Source organism: Ipomoea triloba, chromosome 2 (genome assembly GCF_003576645.1).
Source record: "Ipomoea triloba cultivar NCNSP0323 chromosome 2, ASM357664v1".
In the NCBI taxonomy this organism is placed as follows: Eukaryota; Viridiplantae; Streptophyta; class Magnoliopsida; order Solanales; family Convolvulaceae; genus Ipomoea; species Ipomoea triloba.
Window position 1 is genome coordinate 3,166,083 of NC_044917.1, and position 26,020 is coordinate 3,192,102.

General features: G+C 38.3%; 5 protein-coding genes across 8 annotated transcripts; 3 read left to right on the forward strand and 2 right to left on the reverse strand.

Moving 5' to 3' along the window:
• Positions 1–392: 392 nt before the first annotated feature.
• On the forward strand, positions 393–4,941 carry LOC116010316 (probable protein S-acyltransferase 19). Of its 2 annotated transcripts, XM_031249667.1 has the most exons (9): positions 394–937; positions 1,600–1,713; positions 1,931–2,341; positions 2,423–2,491; positions 2,608–2,679; positions 2,766–2,894; positions 2,994–3,074; positions 3,239–3,439; positions 3,593–4,941. In XM_031249667.1, exons 1-9 carry the CDS (start codon positions 893–895, stop codon positions 4,700–4,702), a joined length of 2,232 nt encoding a protein of 743 aa, XP_031105527.1. In that variant the 5' UTR covers positions 394–892; the 3' UTR covers positions 4,703–4,941. The 2 variants fall into 2 exon arrangements, with proteins under 2 accessions (XP_031105528.1, XP_031105527.1); XM_031249668.1 differs by lacking the exon at positions 2,608–2,679 and having other exon boundaries at positions 393–937.
• A 633-nt stretch (positions 4,942–5,574) lies between these two features.
• LOC116010607 (gamma aminobutyrate transaminase 1, mitochondrial-like) lies at positions 5,575–10,384 on the forward strand. Of its 2 annotated transcripts, none has more exons than XM_031250090.1 (18): positions 5,575–5,908; positions 6,648–6,784; positions 6,898–6,982; positions 7,067–7,139; positions 7,285–7,382; positions 7,478–7,570; positions 7,738–7,811; positions 7,910–7,948; positions 8,042–8,130; positions 8,221–8,297; positions 8,457–8,531; positions 8,605–8,736; positions 8,816–8,903; positions 8,998–9,076; positions 9,538–9,628; positions 9,719–9,797; positions 9,887–10,002; positions 10,120–10,384. In XM_031250090.1, the coding sequence occupies exons 1-18, from the start codon at positions 5,855–5,857 to the stop codon at positions 10,192–10,194; spliced, it is 1,554 nt and encodes a 517-aa protein (XP_031105950.1). In that variant the 5' UTR covers positions 5,575–5,854; the 3' UTR covers positions 10,195–10,384. The 2 variants fall into 2 exon arrangements, with proteins under 2 accessions (XP_031105950.1, XP_031105951.1); XM_031250091.1 differs by having other exon boundaries at positions 6,651–6,784.
• A 3,336-nt stretch (positions 10,385–13,720) lies between these two features.
• Positions 13,721–20,296, forward strand: LOC116010215 (putative leucine-rich repeat-containing protein DDB_G0290503). Of its 2 annotated transcripts, none has more exons than XM_031249515.1 (6): positions 13,721–13,878; positions 15,217–15,355; positions 15,543–18,890; positions 18,996–19,238; positions 19,437–19,583; positions 19,769–20,296. In XM_031249515.1, exons 2-6 carry the CDS (start codon positions 15,272–15,274, stop codon positions 19,997–19,999), a joined length of 4,053 nt encoding a protein of 1,350 aa, XP_031105375.1. In that variant the 5' UTR covers positions 13,721–13,878; positions 15,217–15,271; the 3' UTR covers positions 20,000–20,296. The 2 variants fall into 2 exon arrangements, with proteins under 2 accessions (XP_031105375.1, XP_031105376.1); XM_031249516.1 differs by having other exon boundaries at positions 13,724–13,878; positions 15,212–15,355.
• Positions 20,297–20,900: 604 nt separating this feature from the next.
• LOC116010216 (cysteine-rich and transmembrane domain-containing protein B-like) lies at positions 20,901–21,976 on the reverse strand. The gene is made up of 4 exons (XM_031249518.1): positions 21,958–21,976; positions 21,787–21,861; positions 21,491–21,659; positions 20,901–21,158 (listed from the first exon to the last, which is right to left on the reverse strand). Exons 2-4 carry the CDS (start codon positions 21,806–21,808, stop codon positions 21,113–21,115), a joined length of 237 nt encoding a protein of 78 aa, XP_031105378.1. The 5' UTR covers positions 21,809–21,861; positions 21,958–21,976; the 3' UTR covers positions 20,901–21,112.
• Positions 21,977–23,796: 1,820 nt separating this feature from the next.
• LOC116010075 (stemmadenine O-acetyltransferase-like) lies at positions 23,797–25,661 on the reverse strand. The gene is made up of 3 exons (XM_031249339.1): positions 25,288–25,661; positions 24,408–24,801; positions 23,797–24,201 (listed from the first exon to the last, which is right to left on the reverse strand). Exons 1-3 carry the CDS (start codon positions 25,659–25,661, stop codon positions 23,797–23,799), a joined length of 1,173 nt encoding a protein of 390 aa, XP_031105199.1.
• Positions 25,662–26,020: the final 359 nt, after the last annotated feature.

The window sequence follows — 26,020 nt, forward strand, 5'->3', positions numbered from 1 at the left end:
CTTCTCGCAACTGTCTCCTTATGCTCTTCGGAGTCGAGCTGAAGTTTCGAATACCTTGCTATAAGGCTCCTCTTACAACCAAATTTAAAAATAACTTTTAAAAAAATATTATTATATATACACGAGTTAAAATTTTCAATAATGGAAAGAACCTCAACTAAATTAATCATAACGATTAATTTGATAATCACAAACTTTTTAAGTTTGACTTTAAAAAAAAAAAAAAAGCAAGTTAGAATTTATTTGTAAATGGTGTTAAGTAAAAAAAAAAGCAAGTTAGAATTTATTTGTAAATGGTGTTAAGTATACCAAATAACAAAACCCCTCCTGCCCCCATTGCAGTGTACCTCAAGCTCCAAGAGCCCCCAAAGTCTCCAACAAGACCACAGGCACGACAAACAGCTAATGTCTACGAATAGTCAATTTCTTTTACTAAATATCCGATTCTTCATTCAACCTCTGTGTCGCGGTCTTTTGTCTCTTTGCCCTTTGTTTGCTTCTTCTTTCTTCATTCAATTCTCCCGTTTCCCTCTGGCCTTTTCGCTCTTAAGGTGGAGTAATCTCTCTGACGCAGGGGCCTTCTGCAGGATTAATTGGAAGCCTCTCATTCTTCTTGTCATTTTCTCCTCCACTAATTTCAGTTTCACTGTAAAAGACTCCTTTTTTTTTTTTTTCTTCTACTTAACCATTTTTCGTTCTCTGAAATTCGATCTTCTATTTCACCATGATGAACTGAGAAACAGAGGATAAAGGGGGAAAGGGGCTTTAATTTCCAACCGTGTGGGGCCATCTCTCTCTTTTTTTTTTTTCCCTCTCTCTCTCAGAGACAGGGAGAGAGACAAACGGCGTTGATGTGACTTAGGTTGCTTAGAGCTGCCGGAAGTGGGAAGGAATGGTGAGGAAACATGGATGGCAGCTGCCGGCACACACCTTTCAGGTCTGCCCTTTTTTTGCTTTTTCCTCATTTCACCTTTTCATCACTGCTGATTTTTTTTTTTAAATTAAAAATTGCTTCTTTATTGATTATTAGTTCATGGGATTTGTTCACTACAGTTCTTACAATTGCAAATCTAGTACTTGTAGTAACTACTGGAGGAATTATTGAGAATTTTCCAAAGGGAAATTGCCCTTTTAACAAATTTATCCTTTTTTCTGCAAAATGGTTAAGCTCTGGGTCTATCCTGTGGCTAACAATTAAGTCTTGATTTTCTGCTGCCTGGTGGCTGAAGAGCATAGGAAAAACTATTGGATTAACAGATGTTTAAGAAAGATGATAAGAAACAACTCTGCTAAAGAATGGAGCAGTTTATAGTTATAGATATGATGAAGCTCTTTTGTGAGCTTAAAAGAATCTATTTATTCTGTATGAGTCCGCTATATTGGATATGGTTCCGTCATTCCCTTGCATATAACAGACGTCATGGCCTTCAGGCTTCTTATAATTTTATAACGTAGTTAGTTCATGAAGAGTGTTTGCCGATCGTTAGGGTTACAGAAAATATCAAGATGGTCTACCGTAGTTCTTTGAGTTCTTGGTGTTTTCAAATATGTTCATTTTTTAGTAAGAAATTTCTAATTTGTGGGCTATGCTTTTTGTAGGTTGTTGCTATAACTGTCTTCTGCTTATTAGTGGTTGCATTTTACACTTTCTTTGCTCCTTTCCTCGGTGGACGAATTTGGGAGTATGCTTTGATTGGAGCTTATTCACCTGTGGTAAGTTATTCGAAATGTAGAAGTTAATTAAGATAGCTGTTCTTCGAAGTGCTATTGTGGTGGTTAATTTGTTGCATGGTTACTATGTTGTTCTGTAATTCTAATAATATATTCTCGGACCCTCTTTAGTGTTATTTATGAAACTCGATTATTTTATGAATTCGTGCCATTATTTTTCCTAATGACATTAACCCATGGTATCTCTCTCCTACTGCAGGCACTCCTTGTTTTTGTTCTTTATGTTCGCTGTACTGCAATTAACCCTGCCGATCCCGGTATAATGTCAAAGTTTGATTCTGATATATTGAGTAATACCAGCCCGAAACATGGATTATCTTCAAAAGGCCTTTCTGGAAGGTTTGATGAACCTGGTACTGGTGCACAGTCTTCTCCATCGTCAGTTTTACGAAGTCCCGTTTCCGCATCCAACTCTGGTAAGAGGAGTCAACTAGAAGCCGAGAGAACAGATGGTCAAGTGATTTCGTCTAGAAGAAAGTCGTGTTGTTCTAAGATTGGAGGAATACTCTGTGTGCCGTTTGTACACCGGGATTGTCGGAGAGAGGATAGTGCGTCTCAGCAGGAAGGTGCGGCTGAAGACGCTTTGTTCTGCACGTTGTGCAATGCTGAGGTATTTAGTGCAGCGTTTACACGATATTTACTCACGGTATTTGAATCCCTCTTTCAATTTTCTGTCCTGGTTGGCTTTTAGGTATGCAAGTTTAGTAAACATTGTAGAAGTTGTGACAAATGTGTGGATGGATTTGATCACCATTGCGGGGTACGTTTTTAGTTCGTCTATTGCTTTCTGTTAAGAACATTTTCCATATTTCTTGACACAGCCCCGGGATTTCTATTTCTATCGAGGAAGCTAATTAAGTTTGTTGGATGTTGTAGTGGCTCAATAATTGTATCGGACGAAAAAACTACGTTACCTTTATATCCTTTATGGCCACCAGTCTTGTCTGGGTATGTCTGGAGGCAAAGGTTATTATTAAAAGCAAAATTTTTTACGTGCCCGACTTGCTGACTTCCTCTACCTCTCCCTCTCGCAGCTTGCTATTGAAGCTGCAGTAGGGATTGCTGTTTTCGTGCGGTGTTTTGTGAATAAGAGGAAGATTGAGGCTGAAATAGTTGATAGACTAGGGAATGGTTTCTCTCGGGCCCCGTTTGCATCTGTCGTGGTAATTTCTGTCACAGGCATCTCTTATAAAGCCTTCCAGTTTACGATGAAACTATTAAATATTCATAATGTTTCGTTTTCTTTGAAAATTTTTGTGTAGGCTTTTTGCACAGTGCTTTCGTTATTGGCTTGCGTGCCGTTGGGCGAACTTTTCTTTTTCCACATGATACTGATTAGAAAGGTAGCGAGCTTATTGTTTATTACCATTAAATCATTAATCAGTAAAAATGTGTAATATGCGAAGGAGTTTCAAGTTGTTACGAGGGAATTGCTGAGTTTTGGATTAGCGACTTTCTGAAGACTCATTCATTCAGTCTTATTCGAGAGTTTGCCTTCTTGTTTTAGGGTCTTACGACTTATGAGTACGTTGTTGCGATGAGGGCAATGAGTGATGCTGGAGCGGGAGAATCTGTAGATGAGGAACCGGGAGTCATTCAATACTCTCCATCAGGGTCCGCTACAACTGGAATCAGCGGGGGAAGTTCTCTAGGCTTGCAGTATAAAGGAGCGTGGTGCACCCCTCCTCGGGTGTTTGTTGACTATCAGGTAACCACTGCAGTTTCTCCTTTTGACCTTAATTAACCGATTATGTGAATACTCGTAACTACTGCTCAAATTCGGTGAATACTCTCGTAACTGCAGTACCAATCGTCGTTCTTAAATTAATTTTTTTTTCTGCACATGAATGGTCGGGATCAGGAAGAAGTTGCGCCTCAACTGGAACCAGGAATGGTTCCATCGACAGTTGATCCGGATGCTATTGGCTCGGGGGAAAAGGGTAGCAAGGCACCTAAACGAGCTGTTAAAATCCGTGCGTGGAAGCTGGCTAGATTAGATTCCGGTGAAGCTATGAAAGCAGCAGCTAAAGCTCGAGAATCTTCATCTGTCCTACGTCCTATCGATAACCATCACTCGGTGGATCCTGATTTGAGCACCAGCGAGAATACGAGTGTGAGGAGCAGTATGAGCGCAGATACCATTGGAAATAAAGAAACGAGAAATGAACTGCGAATTTCTCCTTTGTGTGCCCCGAGTCAAGGCAGCAGGGACGAGTATGAAACCGGGACTCAAAGTATGAGTAGCTTTAGCAGTCCTAGCCACGTTCACGGGCCAGTCACCTTAAGCGCGATTCCACCCACTCAAGGTTTGCCCCGACCTGATGCAACGACTTCAGTACTTCGCCTTCTGTCAGAGCAGGCGAACGCTCCTGGAACTGCATCGTCTAATAGGAACTCCGTGTTATCTTACACCTCTTCAGAATTCGACGAAAAGATCCTGCAGAAAAACAGCGCCACCGATCCATTACTGCTCTCTGCTGCCGCTCCAGCAACTTCTCTCCTCAGAGACATCAAACGAACGTCTGTTGTGTGGGACCAAGAAGCCGGGAGGTACGTCTCGGTTCCGTTATCAGCTGCAGAAGCTCGCAACAGACCGGCTCTGCGAGGAGGGATCTCGAATCTGAATGCAGGATCGTCCAGCAACGACAAGCGACCTACGCCTCTGCCTCGAGAACCCTCCAAGCCTGCAGCACAGCATCCGGTTCAGCAGTCAGAGAAGCTAACATACACAGGGGAGTCCATCTTTTTTGGCGGTCCACTTTTTCGCGGTCCTGACAGAGGTTCTGGTTCGAGAAATGGACAAGAGAGGCTACTGACAAACGTAGCTCGGGAATCTAGATTTAAGCGAGATGCTGTGTTGCACCAGCTCCCCGTTTTTCTTCCTGGAGATCATCTAGAGCGGTGCAACCCCGTTTATCTTCCTGGAGATCATCTAGAGCCAAATGTTTCGTCGAGATCAGGCCTCAGGTAATTCTCGTATTTGATCATCCAGGCAGCAAGCATAAAGAAGCTAGAGATCATTAATTTGCCACAGAGAGACCTGGTTCCTGGCTTCCAGGAGTTTCTTCTTCCATTGATTTGCTAACCTGTAACACGCTTGTAAATCGTAGCTGATGACAAGATGAACGTTGAGAATCTGAGATCATTCACTGAACCATTTTTCTCTGTGATTTGGCTTTATTTATCAGTAACATATCCACATGTGCCATATATCATACGTGTAGCCCTCATTGCATTGGTCTAGTGAACGAAAAGTCTCACTTAAGACTCCTTTCCAGCATCAAGATTGGGGTTTGATTTCTGTCATAAATATTGAAGGCTGGGTTTAGATTGGACTCAATTTAGTGTTTGGTGTTGGATTTTGAAGCAATATTAACTCATTATTCTGTGTACTCGGGTTCAAAATACACAATTTACATATTGAATATTCACAATTTATATACTGAATATTCATAATTTACATATTGAATGTTCACAATTCAAATTGTGAACATTCAGTATGTAAATGGACCCGGGTCCATGGTATAACTATTGTTAACTCGACTTACTTTTTTATAGGTATGGAGGTTGGTTTATACGTTTCAGAATATAATCTGATAAAACCAAGAAACCTAGGTTATCCAAAAAGAAGTGACAATATAGTTGGATCACGGTGGGTTAAGCCAATCACAATATTCGTAGGGTTCAATTGATCAATTAAATCAGTATCTTACCAACTTGGTTGGGGTGATTCATGATACAACCAATTAAATACTAGTTATAGCAGATAAAGTCGAAAAAGTTGAGTTATTTAAAAAGTGAAAAAACAAATCCATAATTTTAATGAACGTGTAATACGCAGTATTGTTAGAAATGTAGGGGGAGATCTCTCCCATCTCTGAAAGTGTAGACAGTAACTACGTGATGAATCAGACAATCAATACTGGTTCAGACAACTGTTTTGGGCCACGTGGTTCATCCCAGTTATCTTCCATCTACCGCGGAATGCATCTTTCTCCATTACACAAACGCAAACTGTGTCAGGAACAATTAGGCTCAGATTTCTTTTCTCTGCAACCATATTATACAACATTTGTATCTCTTTTGGGTTTGTATAGAAGCAGCAGTTGAAGAAAAGGAGGCAATGGGCATGATCAATCGTCTGCTTGGCTCCACCTTCATCATCGCCGCCAATCAGGTCTATGTTTCCAATTTTCACACGTACCCACACACTGTAAATGAATTGTATGCATGAAACTGATGAAAAGTAATCAGCTTTCTAACTTTTTTGCCCACAAAAGCGAAATTCTTTTGTCCCCGGGCCCAAACTGTGTGGAGGGATAAATCTCAGTGATTAGTAGTGGGAAAATTAGTGTTTGGTGCCCCACCATGTTAAGTGTATCTCTTGCACTGCGACTGCCCTTTTGTCCTGGGCCATAATCTAGGCTCTAAGAATTAACTGAGTTGTCCCTGCGGGGCTTTCTGGCTTTCATGGCATAGAACGGTTTATGGGGATTCTTAAAATTGGGAAAGCTCCCTCAAATGCCATGTTTTCTATCACCATTTTGGGTATTTTTAATTGGATTTTTTAGTCTGTGAATTTAATTGATAATTGGGGGCATGTCAGCTTGAGCAAAGGTGATCCTCTTTATTCTTCTGCTAATTGCAGATCAGTGTTATTAGCAGTACTGATAAATTTAACATCTGTCTTACAACTAATCAAGATGATCAGTTAATGTTGTCTGTCTTCGGGCGACTGATGTTTGTGAATTGTGACTTAATTATCATTTTATATTGAGACACTGTGATTTCTATGATTTTTTATCCATTCTATGCAGCTAAATTCAGTTTCTCTGTGTAAAAATGTCTGCAGTAACCTTGAACTAGTACACAATTATCTTGGTTGTCGATAGTAATTCATTTACAGCACCTTTCAGCAGGTTGGTTCTCATGTAGAGCATCTTCCAGCAGTTATCGGCTCATGTAAATCATTAACTCGTATGCCTGCACCAGTTAGATGGATTAGTACACGTGCATCGGGGAAGAATAATGTTTCAACTACTGATGATAAAGGGTGATATGTTAATATGTTATGCCTCTATTCTTGCCATACAGTTTACACACACGCTTAAATTATTCCATGTTTGTAGGTTGTAGACTAACTTGTAATGATAACGTTATTTTCAGTTTTAGTGGTCATGATATGTTGGCACCCTTCACGGCTGGGTGGCAGACTACTAATCTGGATCCCTTATTAGTAGTGAAGTCTGAGGTAGGGATGCGAGTGATGTTCTTGCTTAAAACGGTTTTTATTTGGTCTGTCAAACAAACTAATTCTCTGCTGGAATTTCTACAGGGATCTTACGTTTATGACATACAAGGGAGGAAATATCTTGACACTCTTGCTGGTTTATGGTCCACGGCTTTAGGTATATACTAGCCCCTTATGCAACTTCTAGATATAAGTATTCCGTTATGTTTTAAAGCATTGGGCATGGTGCATTTGTGTTGATAATCTCATAAGAATTGTGAATATCTGGCTTCAGTTTGCACCAATTTGTTCCAAATTTGCAGGGGGGAATGAACCTCGTCTTGTAGCAGCTGCTACCAAACAGCTGAATACATTGCCATTTTACCATTCGTTTTGGAATCGCACAACAAAGCCTTCTTTGGTATGAGAAAATTAGAAGTCTTCTGTTAATATGCGCATCCCTTTTCTGTAATTGTTGCTGGAATCTCGAATCTGGTTTTTGCTTGGAACATACAGGAACTTGCTAAGGAACTTCTAAACACGTTTACTGCAAAGAAAATGGCGAAAGTATTTTTCACAAATAGTGGATCAGAAGCCAATGATACCCAGGTCTGGTAATCAATAGGAATGCATTGAGAAGTATCAATATTACTGAATACACCTAGTCTGAGTAAAAGAATAACGATGTTCTTGCAATCTTGCACTTGGAACTTATGCTGAATGGTATAATCGTGTAATCGTTTACCAAATACGTGTAAATCACATTGAACTTGCAGGTGAAGCTGGTATGGTATTATAATAATGCACTTGGAAGGCCAAACAAGAAGAAATTTATTGCTCGAAAGAAATCGTAATATGATTTTTCCTTGATCTTTTTTTTAGATGTTCTTTTATCTGATTTACTCCCATGATTCTTACCACTTTATTTCGGTTTGTCCATTGTGGCAGGTACCATGGTTCAACTCTTATCTCAGCTAGTCTTACCGGGTTACATTCCTTTTCATGATCAATATATTTTTATTGCTAAAATCTTGTTTAATCTGAACTTTTTGTAATACATATATATATAAATTTATATAGCCTTCCAGCACTACATCAAGAATTTGATCTGCCAGCCCCATTTGTATTCCATACTGATTGCCCTCACTATTGGCGTTATCATCTACCAGGTTTTAGTTTTAATTTTCCTTATGGTTTCGGTTGCTTGCATAATGCATTGAACTACTGATTGAAAATATCGATTTTTTTCCCTCTGTCAGGTGAGACTGAAGAGGATTTCTCGACCAGGTTGGCAAATAACTTAGAGAATCTTATCGTCAAAGAAGGACCAGAAACGGTAGTTTCTGCATCATAACCATTTCACTTTGATTATAATCGTACTTATTACTTAATGTTTGATCTGCTGTGCGTTAAATCCCTTATCGGTCCATCAAATACAGTGGCAATCCTGCGACTTATCAACTTCTGTTCTGCGATTTTTGTTTTGAAATATTAGATAGCGGCCTTCATAGCAGAGCCAGTCATGGCAGCAGGTGGTGTGATAGTTCCCCCAGCGACCTATTTTGAGAAGGTGAGGTGTTTTCTGTTGAAATCGTTTGTGCTTCTACTGAACTTAACCGGTAAATACTATTCGTCTCATGCAGGTTCAAGCTGTGCTTAAGCAGTATGACATTCTTTTCATCGTGGACGAGGTGGTCAGTGGATTTGGCAGGCTTGGAACGTTGTTTGGGAGCAACAAATATAATATCAAGCCCGACCTCGTCACCCTGGCAAAGGTAGTCCACATCGAATGATTCAGTGAGACATTTCGTTTTCATCGTTTCGATGGATGCTTGAGTTTTCTTGTGATTTCAGGCTCTCTCTTCTGCATATATGCCAATTGGAGCTGTTCTAGTTAGCCCTGAAATTTCTGATGTCATACATTCCCAAAGCAATAAACTAGGTAGGAACATAAATGCCTACTAAATTGGAACAAATCATTTTTATTTCTCTGTGATGTGATGATAGTCATTGAAGTTTCTTGCATGTTTTACTAGGTTCTTTCTCCCATGGCTTTACTTATTCTGGGCACCCTGTATCATGTGCTGTTGCATTGGAAGCAGTCAGGATCTACAAGTATGTGCACTTATTTCCTAATTCAGATAACCCCTTTAGCTGTAACATAAATAATAAGGTCTCGAGTTTGAGTGTTGTGAATGGAACAACAACTAGCCAGAGAACAAAGGGCAACCCTAGTTGAGTTGGTAGGGCAGTTAGTTTGGTAACCACAAGGTTCTAATTGCCTCCTTGAGGGAACTGCCAATTGGCCTTATCGGTTTAAGTCAATTAGCTATGGGCAATCTAGGCTGGTTTAACTCCTTGACTCCTGGTGGTCCTTTGTTGGGTAGGGTGGCCTTCTTGGTTGCCGGTCAATTATGGGCAATATAGGCTGATTTACCTCATTGTGGTCTTTTACTAAGTAGACTTACAAGACGAGTTTCACCCAAAACGCATGTATTGTCATGGAACATTGGAACCAAAAAGAGAGAAGAATCTAACAAATTCAGCTAATGATATTGCTAGTGTGTGTGTTTTAGGGAGAGAAATATAGTGGAGCAAGTTAACAAAATGGCGCCAAAATTCCAAGATGGTTTAAAAGCCTTTGCTGACAGTCCCATCATCGGAGAGGTATATCTCTGGTTTTTTACCTTTCATCTGCTTCACAAAACATCCTAAATTGTTGTCCTCTAACAACCCTTTCCACTTCCAAACATGTAGATCCGTGGAACTGGCATGATTCTTTCGACAGAATTCGCTGATGGCAAGTCTCCAGACGATTCTTTCCCTCCCGAATGGGGTACGTGCATAACCTTTCACACGAGTCTGACTCTAATGCCCAACAATAACGAGTTCGTCTCAACTAAAAACACGATTTTAATTTCCCAGGTGTTGGTGCATACTTTGGATCGCAGTGCCAGAAAAACGGGATGTTGGTTCGTGTAGCTGGTGATACTATAATGATGTCTCCTCCATTAATAATCACTCCCCAAGAAGTTGACGAGGTATATATATGCATGTATTTTGGATATATCAACGTTAACTAGATCGAAGCATTCTTGTGTAGTTTTGCTTTGTCTGCTTCTTGAAATTTTTCTATGTTCTATCTTTTTTGTTTCCAGTTGATCAGTACATATCAGGAGGCTTTGCAGGAGACTGAGAATAGAGTAAAAGAGCTCAAGTCCCAGAAGAAGTAAAGTTGACGGCGTTAAAATTTTCTGGCCATGCAATGCAAAATGTTGGCCTTTTCGTTAACATTAAGGTTTAAGGAATAGGTTTCGCACCAATTTTTTATTTGATTTAAGGGTTTTCAGTATAATGATATTAATGTTAAATAAGAATAATATTATGGTGTAATAAGATTGAATGATGGAAAGACTTTGACCATCTGGAACAATTTCACCATACATATAGTCAAACTGTGAATACGATACCGGTCAACGCTGGTCCCCGGCAACAAAATATTATTCAAAGAAGAAAATGTCGGCCGGTACTGGTCAACGTTATTTTTGACGGCCGGCGATTTAGTCGAAACCGAATGTAGCCCCACTGGTTAATCTCGTATTAGTAATTACTTAAATCTAGACGTCCTCGAGGAATTGATGGGAACATAACCTAATCACTGCTAAACTTTTTTTTTTTTTGGTTTTCTTAGGCTAATCAAAGAACTTTATTTGGTAATTGGTATCAGCATGGGTGTCTGTGTGTAATGAAAGACTAGCTGGAAAGCAGATCTACTGCCCCATCAAATCTTGTTTTATCCGACGAGGGTGAGGAACAAAAGAGTACAATTATAAGGTGCAAACGACACCAAATTGGTTGTCAAACTAATGGACGACAATAATCAAGACACACCCTAATTGGCATAGCCACCACAAACTTTTTGTTTTAATGATTTAAAATAACGGAACAAAAAATTGAACTTTGCAAAAAAAAAAATTTATATAGTATCAAGTCAGTGTCATTATATTATAAAATTGTCATAATGTAGTATTAATGTGTATTAATGTATGACCCTTTTTAATAATGAATGTATTGGGTGGAGGCCGGTAATGGAGAAAGTCCATCAATTGGTGGTTAGAAGGATTGTTAGGCGGAGATCGATAAAGAATCAAGTCTAGCACCATACCTTTTAAAAATGTGATGGCGATTTATATGTAAATAATGTTATGCATTCACTACTACCTATAATTTTAGAGATAAAAGGTAAACACTTGATCTAACAAATAGTATTAGAGTCATGGGTTCGAGTCTACCTAATCAAGTTGATCAAATAGTTAAATTGATAAGTCAAACTAGGTAATCTCTGAATACTTGTTATTTGAGCCCATGTTGACTATTTATAATAATATATAAGGTGCTTACATCATTATAGGGTGAATATAACAATTTTGATGGATATTCTACCTATTTACATCAACATTCTTACCTATGGTGGGGTAAAATCTTAGTCAAAATGTGATTATAAAAACTATATAAGGGGGTGCCATTTAAAGACTAGAAAAACAAAAAGGCAGTAGGAAATGTCTCTATCGATGGGACATTGCCCCGTCACCTTTCGGCTTTTGCAAAGGAAGATAGGAGAGGGGCGGTTTGGTCGGTCGTCGTGGGCCGCCGGCCCCCTACCGTCAGCCTCTTCAAAATACTACAAATTTTCCCAATCGTTGTGCGGTGCATATTAGGTGTGTGACCAAACCATCCATTAAACCTTTGAAAATGCAAATTGAGACAAATTTTATTTATTTTGGTCGGAATTCCAGATAGAAATATGGCTGTCCTGACCCCCACCCCCCAATTGAGTTTTCGGCTGCCTAATTAACACAATCCCATAATTTACTCCTTTTTCCTCCTTTTTTTTTTTAAAACCAAAATAGCATGTTGTCATTATTCGAGAGTGTACATTGAGTAAATTTACTCATGTGTAATAAACTGTAAATCACACATAATAAATAAATCGTACTAAGAAAACCTTGTGTGATGAGTTTGACGGGAGGATATTGACAAAATTCAAACCCATGACATTATAATATGATAATTATGTTCCACCCACCTGACAACTACTTTAAGAGATCTTTTTGTTTTTTATATGACATTCAGTATACTCATCATTAAGCCTAATTCATATTTGATTCAAATCATGTTCATAAAGTTTTCTTTTTATTTGGGGAAAGCATGATTCATGTTGCACCTTCTACAAGAGTCCAACATCTTATCTTGCAATTGCATTTTTCATCCTTTTGGCCGGAAAGAAATAAATTAATGCAAAAAAAAAAAAATTGTTGGAAATCTATGATGCTCATAGTATTTCAAAAATATTCATTTTCACATTTCAAAAATATTTTCTCCTAATAAATTCAAAAAAAAAAATGAAACTAGCATATGTTTCCCTCGTGTTTCATATTCATCATTTTCCATGTTACCTAGTTAGAAATTCTTCAACCAATAATGATCCATTGATCGAACTTGATATTAATTATAATTTAGATCTTAATTCTAATTTTAAATTGTAAATTTGTAATATGTATTTCTCTTAATAAAAATTACAAATCTTAACATACAATTTTAAAAAATAACGCTTAAAAATTTATAATTTTTTACATCTCAACACAATATTAAATTTCATATCACTATTAGAATTGATGAATGAATCAATCATCTCAACACAATATTAAATTCATATCACTATTAGAATTGATGAATATTGAATCAATCATCTCAACACAATATTAAATTCATATCACTATTAGAATTGATGAATATTGAATCAATCATCTTAATTACATTTTTCCTTCATATTCCATTCACCAAACCCATCCTTTACCTACTCAATTCTCCTACCCCAAATCTTTTAACTTGCTCATTTCTTTAATTTGGCACTAATCTCTATACATAATATAATTCACTTGGATATTTGCCAAATTAGACAAATCTCCTTACCTACTCTATTAACTCTTCGCATCTCATCACTGGCTTACATGATTTCAGATGATCTATCTATATTCTATGCAAAATCCTAACTTAATTTCATTATGATTACCTATTACTCACACATTAAATTGACAAGATTAAAAAATGGTAAATCATGAGTAACTCAACATCTTCTTAGGTCAAAGGACTGTTGTCTGTGTCACAATGAGTTTGCCTTACAATGTAAGTTTGTAACGGGTCAAAATAATTATGAATGAGCTTTACAACGAGTCACGTTATTTTTTTTAATGGACAGAAAGGGCACAACCCTAGTGACAAAAGAGAACACGAAAAAGACTAGTCCTCGCAGAGATACAGAACCGCCATTTGGTCCTCAAAAACATATTCAGCAATCTCTCCCGACAGACAAGATGAAAGCAAGGTAAAATTCCAACCAACATCGCAGTTCCTTGCAAGCTAATCAACAACTTGATTTTGCTCACGAAAAAATGTGGCACTATGATTACCTAAATTCACCCTCACAATAGTTTGCCTTAAAATGTGACCCGCTGCAAATTGTAATGTGTACCTCTTATGATGTGGGCCCTGGATACACGGTATAATTTGCCAAGTGAATATTAGGTAAGACTGTAAAAGGTAAGCGATCGGGAAATATATTTCTGAAAATATGCTGTAATCGGGTGCTTACTTCAATAGTCTGCGGGGCCCGCACGGGTGTCCAGCGAGGACTAGCAAAGCAAATAGGTTTGCTACACAGTAGTTTATATTTATATATAGTTTGTAAAATTCAGAATATTTCTCCATTCTCATCTCTTTCCTCTTCAATTCTCGACTTTTTCTCTCTCTTCACTGAACTACAGAAGAGACAGAAATCATCCTGAAAAGCAAAGCTGAAACAACAGAAGCTAGGAATTGTAATCAGATCAGTATCATCCTCCGTCTCCATCTATCAGGTAAGCGCTCTTTGATCTCATCTCGATCGTCGTTTTTGCTTGCTTTTTTGTTTTTTTGCTAGCTTGCTTGCTTCATTCATTCATATGATCGAACACCTCGTAGCGTTCTATGTATGCTGTATATATGCATCTCTTGAAGTGGTTGATGATGATGATGATGATGATTGTTGTTAATCTTCTTCATCTTCGTCGATCGGCGTACGCAGCTTGAACTGCGTCTGTTTATTCAGAGTTAATCGATCTGAATGAAAGCTAGTCATAGCAGCCTGCATTTCTCGTATCTGCTTTAATTTCTGGATTTCAAAACAGCATTGATATGATGTTCGATTTAGTCCGTATAGTCTATATATCTGTTCGTTCGATCTTCAATTTGGTTTTTAGTTCATCTGTGTGAACTGTGAAGTATGAGTCTATGAGGTTGTGTTGTTGTGCGATGCAAATAGTGTGGTAGAACGTTTTGCCCAGCTTGTATGGGACCCACACCCTCAATGGACGCAAAGACGGAACGGCTATTTTTGGAAAATACAATATTAAGCGACAAATTCAATTTAAATTACAGTCTTAGGCGCATATTAAATAACGTGGTCCGTCACTTCTTTTGAGTTTTGATAATTAATATTAAGTATTAACATTTGTGAAGCACGTTTTTTTCGTATAAATTTTATGAGAATTTGTAAAATGTCGAATAATATTAACTTTACATAAATGTAATGGGTGCTATTAATTTTTAGTATAATCCGTTACATATATGTAGTTGTACAAAATACAATACGATGCCCATGATATTAACAAGCACTTTAATTTAAACTTTTTTAAACTTTACTTTATTTCAAAATGTACATGCATTTTCAAATGAATATGAAAATGTATTAAGATAAACTTTATTTTTAGGCTTAATACTTTATGCTTAGGTCCGGCTCGTATTTTCTAGATTAAATTTATTTACTTTTTCATTATTTGAATAAATCAAGGAATCAATGTTCTTTGACTTTCATTTTCTAGATAAGTGTATGTTACCAAACGGTGACAAGAACCATGGCCGTCCAGGGATTTTTTTTTTTTTTTTAATTTATAAGGCCCACATAAAAGTTCGTGCACGACATGATATTTGCTTGTTCAAGTTCCGAAGCAAAGTTCCTATTCAAGATGATGACGACTCTCTGCCGTCATATTTCTCAAAAACAAATTTCGTTTTTGTTGCGTTTCTTTTAGATATTGGTGCCTACACGTATCTACTATTGTTTTTAGTAAGCATAAAATTGTCATTTGTTTCTTTGATCTTAAAACGCGAGGAAGCATTAAAACGGCATTAATTGAAAATGGTTGATATTAGTGCAGATTTTGGTGGAGAGGTTTGTAAATCTTAAGAGTTTTAGGCACAGTTCGTCCAGACATGGAAGTAGAAACGCAAGCAAGTCACGAGGTACCGGTCGCGAAGGCTGCCGAGGAAATAGACAGCAATGGCGTTCATACTAAGGTAATGCATTTTTTGTACTTAGTCAAATGATCTGCATCACTGCATATTGTTAAATGATTCTGTACATCTGTTACCAATACCATGATTCTGGAATTGTCTGGCATCCTGTTTAAACTGAGAATTGTGTGCTGTTCATGTTGTCGATCAATATAAAATCTATCCCTGAATGGAGTAGTGCATGTTGCAGGCGGCCAATGGGGATTTGAATCCGGTAGACAACGTGGAAAAAGAAGAAGAAAAGACAGTGCTTGATGGGGAAATCATAAAAGTAGAGAAGGAAACTTCTCTGCAATCTGTAGTGGAGAAAAGCAGGGAATTTCTGGAAGCACAAGAAAAGGTGAAAGAGCTGGAGCTGGAACTGGAACAAATCACTGAACATTTGAAGAACTCTGAATCTCAGAACACAATGTTGAAGGAAGAACTCTTGCATACAAAGGAGAAGTTGGGGGAAAGCGGGATAAAGTATGAAGAGCTAGAGCTCAATCACAAAAAGTTACAAGAGCAGATTGCAGATGCAGAAGGGAGATACAGTTCCCAGCTTAATACATTGCAAGATGCATTGCAAGCAAAAGATGCAACGCATGCTGAGCTAGACAGTGTTAAGGAGGCATTTGACAGACTTAGCCTTGAGCTCGAGAGCTCAAGGAAGAAGATGGAAGAGCTTGAGCAAGGGCTGCAGATTTCTGCTAGTGAGGCGCAGAAGTTTGAGGAGCTGCACAAGCAAAGCGGTTCTCTTGCAGAGTCAGAAACAAAGAAGGCCATGGAGTTTGAGAGGCTGCTAGAGGTCGCCACGAAAAGCACGAAAGAAATGGAAGAACAGGTGGCTTCTCTGCAAGGGGAGCTAAAAGTGCTCTGTGAGAAGATCTCAGAAAGTGAGAAGATTGAGGAGGCACTGAAGAGTACCACTGCAGAGCTCTCAGAAGTTCAAGGCGAGTTAAGCGCTTCCAAATCAGAAGTACAGGCATTGGAGGCAAAGCTTGCTGCAGAAGAAGCTGTTCGAAATGAATTGACTCAAGAATTGGAGATGAGAAAAGCTTCAGAGTCTCAGATAATGGAAAATATGTCAGCTCTTGAGAAGACATGCTCATCAGCCAAAGAAGATCTGCAGGCTAGGACATTGGAGATCGACGAAATCAAGTTGAAGCTGCAGGAGGAAGTTGCCGCAAAGGAAGAAGCCGAAGCTAAAGCAAAAAGCCAAGAAGCAGAGCTTGCAATGATGCAGGACAAACTTTCCAAACTCTCTGAAGAAAAAGAAGCAGCTGAAGCAGCTCTCTCTGATTTAGCTAATAAGGCAGCAGACATGAAAGAGTTATGCAATGACCTTGAGGCTAAATTGCAGAGTTCCGACGAGAATTTCTCCAAAACCAATTCTCTGTTGTCTCAAGCTTTGGAAAACAATGTGGAGCTCGAGCAGAAGTTCAAAGCACTTGAAGAGCTTCACCAGGAGTCTCAACATGCCACCACTACTGCACACCAGAAGATTCTTGAGCTTGAGGAGATGCTGCAAGCCTCCAATGCTGCTGCGGAAGATGTCAAAACACAGTTGAGAGAATTAGAGACACGCTTCATTGCAGCAGAGCAAAGAAATATGGAGGTAGAACATCAGCTAAATCTGGTTGAACTTAAAAGGAGTGATGCTGAGAGAGAACTGGAGGAGTTCTCGGTGAAAATATCTGAATTAAATGCCTCTCTTGAAAAGGCAGTGGAAGAAAAGAGTATCCTGAATGCCCAGATTCAGGAGCACCAAGACAAGATAGCTCACATGGAGTCTGACTCAATCAAACTAGCAGCCCGCAATTCAGAACTTGAAGAGGAATTGAAGGGCATTCAAGCTAAATGTGAAGAGCACGAGGGTAGGGCCAATATCAATGACCAGCGCAGCCGTGAACTAGAGGATTTAATGCAGATTTCTCATACAAAAGCAGAGGAATCAGACAAGAAGGCAAGTGAGTTAGAGCTATTGCTTGCAACAGAAAAACACAGGATCCAGGAGCTTGAAGAACAGATAAGTTCACTAGAAAATAAATGTGGTGATGCAGAAGCAGAGTCTAAAAAATTCTCTGAAAAGGCATCTGAACTTGAAGAAGAGCTTACAGCATACCAGAACAAAGCATCAAGCTTTGAAATTGCATTAAATTCAGCCACAGAAAAGGAGAAGGAATTGAGTGAATGCTTGACCATGGCTGCAGAAGAGAAGAAAAACTTGGAGGATGCCTATAAAAACTCAACTGAAAGGTTAGCCGAATCAGAGAATTTGCTTGAAGTCTTGCGCAATGAATTAAATGATACTCAGCAGAAGCTGGAGAGCATTGAAAATGATCTAAAGGCTGCTGGAATGAAAGAGAGTGAAGTAATGGAGAAGCTTAAGTCTGCTGAGGAGCAGTTAGAGGAACAAGGAAAAGTATTGGAGCAAGCTACAGCAAGAAGTGTAGAGCTCGAATCACTGCATGCAGCTCTGGCAAGGGATTCCGAGCTGACACTCCAAGATGCAACTGCAAAACTTGCCAGCAGAGATTCAGAGGTACAGTCATTGAATGAGAAATTAAATACTCTTGAAGATCAAGTTAAGAGTTATGAAGAGCAGATAGCTGAAGCCACTGAAAGATCTACTGCAGTGAAGGACGAACTGGAACAAGTTCTGCTGAAGCTTTCTTTGTCTGAGAGCACCAATGAAGACTTCAAAAATAAAATCTTGGAAGCAGAGAGTAAATCTGCAGAGGTGCTATCAGAAAATGAACTATTAACTGAGACAACAAATCAGTTAAATAGGAGGATTGCTGATCTTGAAGAACAGCTGAATTCAGTAAGTGCTGAAAAGGAAGCTACTATTCAACAGCTTGCTTCTCATACAAGCACTATCACTGAATTAACAGAGAAACATACAAGAGCCTTTGAAGCTCATGCAGTGACTGAAGCTCGCGTGTCAGAAACAGAAGTAAAGTTGGAAGAAGCATTACAGAAATTCTGCCAAAAAGATTTAGAAGCTAAGGACTTAGCCGAGAAGCTACACTCTCTTCAGGATCTGGTGAAAAGATATGAAGATCAAGTGCATGAAACTTCTGCCCTTGTTGAAAATCAAAAAGTGGAGCTGGAACAGTCTATTTCGAATTTGAGAGACCAAGAGAGAATCGTTGAAGAACTGAAAAGTGCATCAAGCAAACTTGAAGAGGAGAGAAAAGGTCTACTTATTGAAAATTCAGAAATTTCAGAAAAAGTAGCCTCTTATGAGCTGAAATTAAATGATTTAGAAACCAAATCATCAGCCGTTATTGCTGAGAAGAATGAAGCAGTTGAAGAGCTGAAGAAAGTGATAGAAGAATTGACAGAGCAATTAAGTTCTGCAGGGCAAAATCTTGAAGAGGAGAGAAAAGGTCTTTCAGAAAAAGTAGCCTCTTATGAGCTGAAACTAAATGATTTAGAAACCAAATCATCAGCTGTTATTGCCGAGAAGAATGCAACAGTTGAAGAGCTGAAGAAAGTGATAGAAGACTTGACAGAGCAACTAAGTTCCGAGGGGCAAAAACTACAGACGCAGGTGAGCTCTCATTCCTTTGGAATAATTTGTTGCATGCATTCATACATTTAGCAAATTATCTCTATCTTGTATCTTATTCTTCAAATTATGTCATCTCATACACAGCTATCGTCAGCTCTGGAGGAAAACAAACAACTCCATGAAAAGCACCAACATTCTGAGAAAGAGCTTCTGGGTCAAATAGCACATCTTGAAGCACAACTTCAAGAACATAAATCAAGCAAAGATGCACTGCAATCCAAAGTAGAGGTCCTCACTGCTGATATCTGTCAGAAATCTGAGGTGCAGAATCTTGTGAAGGAGCTCGAAGAACAACTAGCTAGTGTCAAGGTTCAAGTCAAAGAACAGGTAATAGAATTGTTTAATAGTAGTCTGCTTATGAATTCAGAACTAGTTCCAAATGCAACACTACATATGACTTTCCCTTTCATGATTGGCCAGATTTTGCATATCAGCCTCTCATCCTTGATAATACCATCTTCTCTCTCTCATATTTCTGTGGAATTTTTAATCAATAAATTTCTTCTTCAATGTTGTACAAAGCAGAAAGAAGCAGAATCCCAAAAGGAGATGAAACTAGAAGCTACTTTTAAGGAGCTGCAAGCTAAGAGCAACGCAGTAACACTCTTGGAAAGCAAAGCCAAAGAACTAGAACATAAATTGCAGTTGGCTGAAGCTCAGTTAAAAGAAAAGGTTAGCTTCTTCCCCAACACTCTGCGTTCTCTCTATTTTCTCCACTTTATTCTTCCCAGGATTCGAGGTGGGAGTAGACTAAACTGTAGACAATCTTCAAATTTAGGATTTAATGCACTTTAGTTCAGCATTAAAAATCACAAGATTCCATGTTTGATACTGATATAAATACAACAATATTGCAGGAGGAGAAATTGGAGGTGAAATCCAGGGATACCGGATCAATGGTCTCAGGCGTATCGAACCGGAAGAAAAAATCGGCCGGAGCATCCTCCGGGCAGGCCGTGTCCTCAGATTCACAGACAGTACAAGTTCATGGCACCGACGCTGCCTCTCCTATGAAGACACTGAAACACATATTGGGCGTGGCGTTGGTTTCCGTAATCACCGGCATCATTCTTGGGAAAAGATACTAGGTTGCGGCTTTGGGCTCCGTTGTAAGATTCTCCTAATAATTTCTTTATTGGAGTTACCTTTTATTATATATTTATATGCCTGTCACTCTGTCCTAGAGTCCTAGTCAAGTAATTTTTTCATTGGAACAAAAGAAAAGTTTTTAGTTTCTTTTTGCTGGTTATGGCTTTTTTGCCTTTTTAATTTGAATTGGAGAGTGGTTTTTTAATTTTCTCCTCAACTGTAGCGAAATCAATTGGTTCATGCTTGTAAGTTGTATAACATTTTTATAATAAAATATATTTGTCAGATTTTTTTTTTCTCATAAGATCATGATAAGGGTTAAGACTTAAGCAACACTCCATCAAATCTATTAAAACCAAAAGAAAATACATAATCATGTAGAGAGGAGAAAAGGTAACCTCCTCAATCCTCATACCAATATAAGGGACATCTTAGGAGCCTTACAAAAATCAACCGGACAAGACCAAAGAAGAAGAAGATGATGATGATTGAAAGAAACTAAGGCAATCTCCAATGTTGGTGCAAATCGGCAAATTGTTGTGGCATTCCACCACTTATTGTTGCTCCAACCAATGGCAAATTGACGCCAAACGCCAAAAAAATTTGCCACAGGTGAAAGAGCGTGGCACTGTTCACTTGCGGCAAACGAATGGGAGAGGGGAGAAGAAATTTAGTACAAAGAGCCACTCCATTGAGGCTCGAATCCACCCCTCCCATGTGGGGGTGCAATAGGGTACCACTAGACAAGGTCTTTGGTGTATAATTTAGTTGAATGTTGTTATAATTGTATTTATATGAATAAAACCTAAATCATTCTATGTGATTTTGTATGTTTAATTTAATTTTCACAATAATTGCAATATTTGTCACAAGTTAAATGTAAATTTTGATACAAATACAAATAAAAACCATCAAAATATGCATAATGTTCAAAATCAACAATCACCCAATCTAAATATTCACACAACATAAAAACAAAAAATATTGTTCTATTATAAGAACCTTATTGTCAATCATGGATACAAAGTAAATCGAAGGGACCACGCACTCTCATACATGTATAGAAGTGGTGGTTTCCTGTATGACTGTCCATCTGTGTATTCATTCGCCCTTCAAAAGCAAGCTTCCAATGCACAGCAGCAACACAGTCCCGCACAACTGTATATATAATCAATAAAAGAATCCCAATATCAAGTTGATGAATGGCAACATGTCTAAACCCGAATATATTTAGAACTATTTAAACTGAATATATGCCCGATAAGCTAGTCTGATTTACCTCTTTTGTTAAGGAGAGTCAATCAGACTTCACCCAACACCTTCGATTATGGACTTTTTTCGTAAATCAAAGAGTGTAGAGAGGTTGATATCTCTTATTATAATTTTATTATTATTATTATTATCTTGAAAATTGACATATAAAAGTCTGCTATCAATTACAAAGTTGTGTTTAATTTGGGGGAGAGAGATTAAAAAAAAAAAGGACTTACCAGCCCTTCCAGAAGCCGTCACCCCTGGACTGAGTTTGCGCGGGAACAGAAGGCTCGCTGCGGGCTTCGCCATCTCTGACGGGATATCCCGGCGGCGGCGGCGCAGAAAATCCACCTTGCGGCTGCGGCGGCTGCTGTGAGTACGGAAACGCCGCCGTTCCAGGTGCTGCTGCAAATTATACACACAATCAAGTGAAACAACACAACATCAATCGATCATTCACTCATATACTCCACAATCAACAAAGCTAACCTAAGCTAATTCATCACGCGATTGAAAAAATACACACACATACCTTGATGAGGATTCTGACTCATGCTGGAAATCGATGAATTGAAGAAGATCCGATCTGATCCGAAACTGATTTGATCTAAGAAAAGTGTAAAGTAATTATGCGCATCAGTATAGTTAGAAAAAGATTAATTTATATATATAAAAGGAATCAAGGCAGCTGTGGATGGCCTACCGGGGCACCAGGCAAGTGGGGAAGGTAGTAGTGGAATTGTTATTGCTTAGACGTGGACGGCGAAGCTATCATAACAAACACGCCATTCTTATTTCTATGAAAATTCCAATTTCATTTTCTCCACTATTCATTAATTAAAAAATTAATTTTTTTGGTTGACGTCATTTTCAAACGTTGAATTTGCTCCATTTGGTTTAATTATTGCGTTTTTTGTCAAACTTATTTCATCACATACATAAACGAGTTTATGAGAAATGAAAGTTGACAGTTAATATTTAAATGTGTGTTTTAATAAAGTTTGTTCTGCGATCATAGTTTAAGTTATTCTGATAAATTCAAAAAAAGAAAATTCTTAAATTGATGTGCACTATGTAGTAATTATATTATAGATAATCATTTATTACAATGGATTTACTTGTCACAAAATTATTAATTAGTATATAATCAAAACCTATTTGATATAATTGTGTGTATATGTATATATATACACCTCCCTCAAAGGTGTTTAGCATTTGTCGTATAATTGATGGTGGAGTAGTTGGTTATGGATTAGTAATGAAGATTCAACATGTCTTAGATATATTTTATTATGTAAACTTCAAAAATATATTCTAACAGCTACAATATTATATCATTTACTTGATTTGAAATTAAATTTATAAATTTAGCTAAAGATATTGTGGTGTAGTGGCACCTGATGTCTCGATTTACACTCCCATCAAGTAGTACTCAAAAAAAATTATAAAATAATTTAATATACGGAGTAATATTTTTCAATTTTTATAATTGTGACTCTTTTCACACATAACACGTATATAATCATTAAAACATAACAGAAGTTGTATAAATATAAAGGATAAAATAAGATCAAAGGATAGTTTTGTAATTTTACAATCTCACTTATTAATTTATTATTCCCTCCTTCAAAGTAGCAAAAGCATGTGCTCCCACCTGATAATAATCGTTTTCATTTTTTAAAAAATATTATTGAATAGAATATTTAAAATTGTGGGTATTATATATGCTTAAATTATACCCCTAAATTATTTATAATTTATAAACAATTGCATTACAGGCTTTGCCAATAATATTTAAAAAAAAAAGATTTTATTAAAAATAATTAAGTATGTTGTTTGAATCATGATTATAGCATTATGTACATCACCTTATAATATTTATATAATGTGAAACTAGGCTAATTGGCTAAACCCCTATCAATAATATATAACTTGATCGAGAATCTCTAATCTGATCTTCATATCCACTTAGATAAAGACACCTCATCCTACCATCCTAATCATATAAGGAGTAGTCCATTTTGATATATATCACCACGCATAATGCGAAGGATAGGATAACATTTCAATTCGTCACGCATTTTCTTTTTATTAATTATATATCCAACAAATTAAAAATTAATGATAAAAAATAAAAAATATATAAGAAATTAAAATGGGGCAATATAACCATGTTAGTTACTTAGAAATTACTATATTATGATCTTCAAAAAAGAAATTACTATATTACAAGTGTGATTGACCTATTTATCTTATTGGTTTTAATTGGTCAATAACTATGAACAACATAAACTAACTTATTTTTTGCCAAGCACATTGTGCTCAGATGACATGTAGTGACTCTCTATATAGAAGGACATGGGATCAAGCCTCAGTGGAGGCGAATTGACTCTTTGTACTTCAATAGGTTGAAAAATGTATAAATGAATAGATATATATATTACAATGTAATAGAATTAGTGTAAACAATGGTTACTCAAAACAAATAATGGAATCGATGATATTACGTGCATATATGCATGCATGCAAGCTAAGTTTATCATCATACAGTTTGTGTCAAGGAAACTAAGGTGGCAAAGTCTTGGTTCTGCTCCAGCCTAAACATGTCCTCCTCTCTCAGTTTCGCCCACGCCTCTACTCCCTCCCCGTCCGCCGTGTCCAAGAACACCACCGTATTCATCCCCACCGCCGCGTTCGCCACCCACGCCGGCTTTCCCCACCCCATGTCCGCTTCATAAAACGGGAATCGACACCAGCTGGTCGTTATCAAGCACCCAACACCCTCTTCCGCGCCAACTTTTTCACTTCCCTTTTCCATCGCCTCCGCTAGACTCTCCGGCGGCGCTCCCGCCCCGCCGCCGCCGTACACCGCCCTCACCAGCGGATCTTTCACCCTCCGTATCGACTCCGCCACTCTCAACCCGCACTCGTCCACGGAGGCTTCCGCCTGTAAAGGTATGAGTATATTAGGCTCTGATACAGTTTGAATCAGAATGTATTATTCAAAGAGAAGATCACACGTAATATACAGAGCTATACATCAGGATTCTAAAAAAAGTTACAACAGATTACAGACTCAGTCTAAAACGAACAAACAGAGAAAGAGTAGGACAACAACAGATAAATAATATAATTATAATTAGTCTTTAATACCGCCGCAAGTTTCGCGAGAGCTATGTGTAAAGTGCTTCCGATGCTGTTGGGGGGCAGCGGCGGGACCATCCGGTTCCGCAAGTTGACGGCGGTTACCAAGAGGTGTAGTTTGAGGTCTCTGTTCCTTTCCCGAGATGCGGCGATGAACGCCGCCCATATCAGCGCCGTCAAGGCCTCGATCCTCGTTATAATTCCGCCGGACGAGGTGGCTAGTTTTTTTCTCAGTGTCGCTATCTTGGATCCTTCGAACACGAATCTTTTTGTGACGGGTTGACCTTCCCTCGCTGCTTCTCCGTCCCATGGAACCGTCTGGTTCGCATCCACGCTCCGCGGAGCAAAGATTCCACTACAATCAACCACAAACCCGCCGCCAATTTTGCTGTCGTCCCCATCCCTGCTCACCCACAGTAATATGTGTACATAAATCAAGTAAAATGAGCTGCACGCTATAAATTACGACTTATAACTGTACCTTTATGACAATCCGCCTAATTGTTCATAACAGTTAAAATAAGAACAAACAATAAACCATTAGTTAAATTTTTGCATGTTTGGAGAAGGTAATAAATAAGCATTGTGCGAATAGACTTGCTAATGTTGGTTGAAGTAGCGATTGGGAGATGACTATTTTGGAGGAACAACGAAACTCCTTCAGCATCTTGATCCAAGTAGATGCCTGCAATGCTTTGACTAGTAGAATTTCTTAATGGGACTCTTTGTCCCCTCCATTGCACCAGAAAAAAATAAGTTTAATATGCTTTAATTTGACATTAAAGTCAATCCAAATTAAAAATTATGGATAAAAGCTAATCTACTTGAAAAATAATAAATAAATAAATGCTTTCAAAATAAATAAATAAATAAATCTTTAGCCATATACCTACTTATGGTGGCCCACGTCTGCAAGAACGTGGCGGCGGTGGAAGCATCAGCGATCCCGTGCCAAAGGCACGCGCCGACGGCGATTCCACCGCAACGAAACTCAGTAACTTGGACGGCTAGCACGGCATACTCATTCACTTCGCTGGGCCATTCTCCGGGATTACAAGGAAGCAGCCGACAAAGGGTCTCCATTCTGGGGTGGCCAACAACGGAGGACAAATCCACCCCGACGGCGCGTGCCTCCACGAACATTGCGCCGTCGTCGTTGCAGCTGAGAGTGAACACATCCTTCACCCTCCCGGCCAGAGGGTACAAATGGGTCAACGTCATCGAAAGAGATTTCTTGAGGTGATCAAACAACGAGGACGACATGGTAGGGTAGAAGAGGACGACCGGAACATAGAATTTGACGGCGAGTTGATCGAGGAGGGAAAATTTGTAGTCCCTAAGGTTGTGAGGTGTTGGACGAGAAGGTTTGATGGTTTGTTTTTTGATAATCTCTACTTTGATCATCATCGTCGCCGCCGATCATCGCATATTTTGCAGGCCGGAAAATTAAGCAAATTTATACATCCATTTATAACTTGAGAATCTGTTCATATCTAGTTAGATTAAGATACCTCAACTTAGTGCATTTTGATACTCCATATTATATTGTATCACCATGTATTAGGGCAAATGCAACTGTCACATTGAATCGAAGTTAAAGCATTATTCTTATCAAATTAATT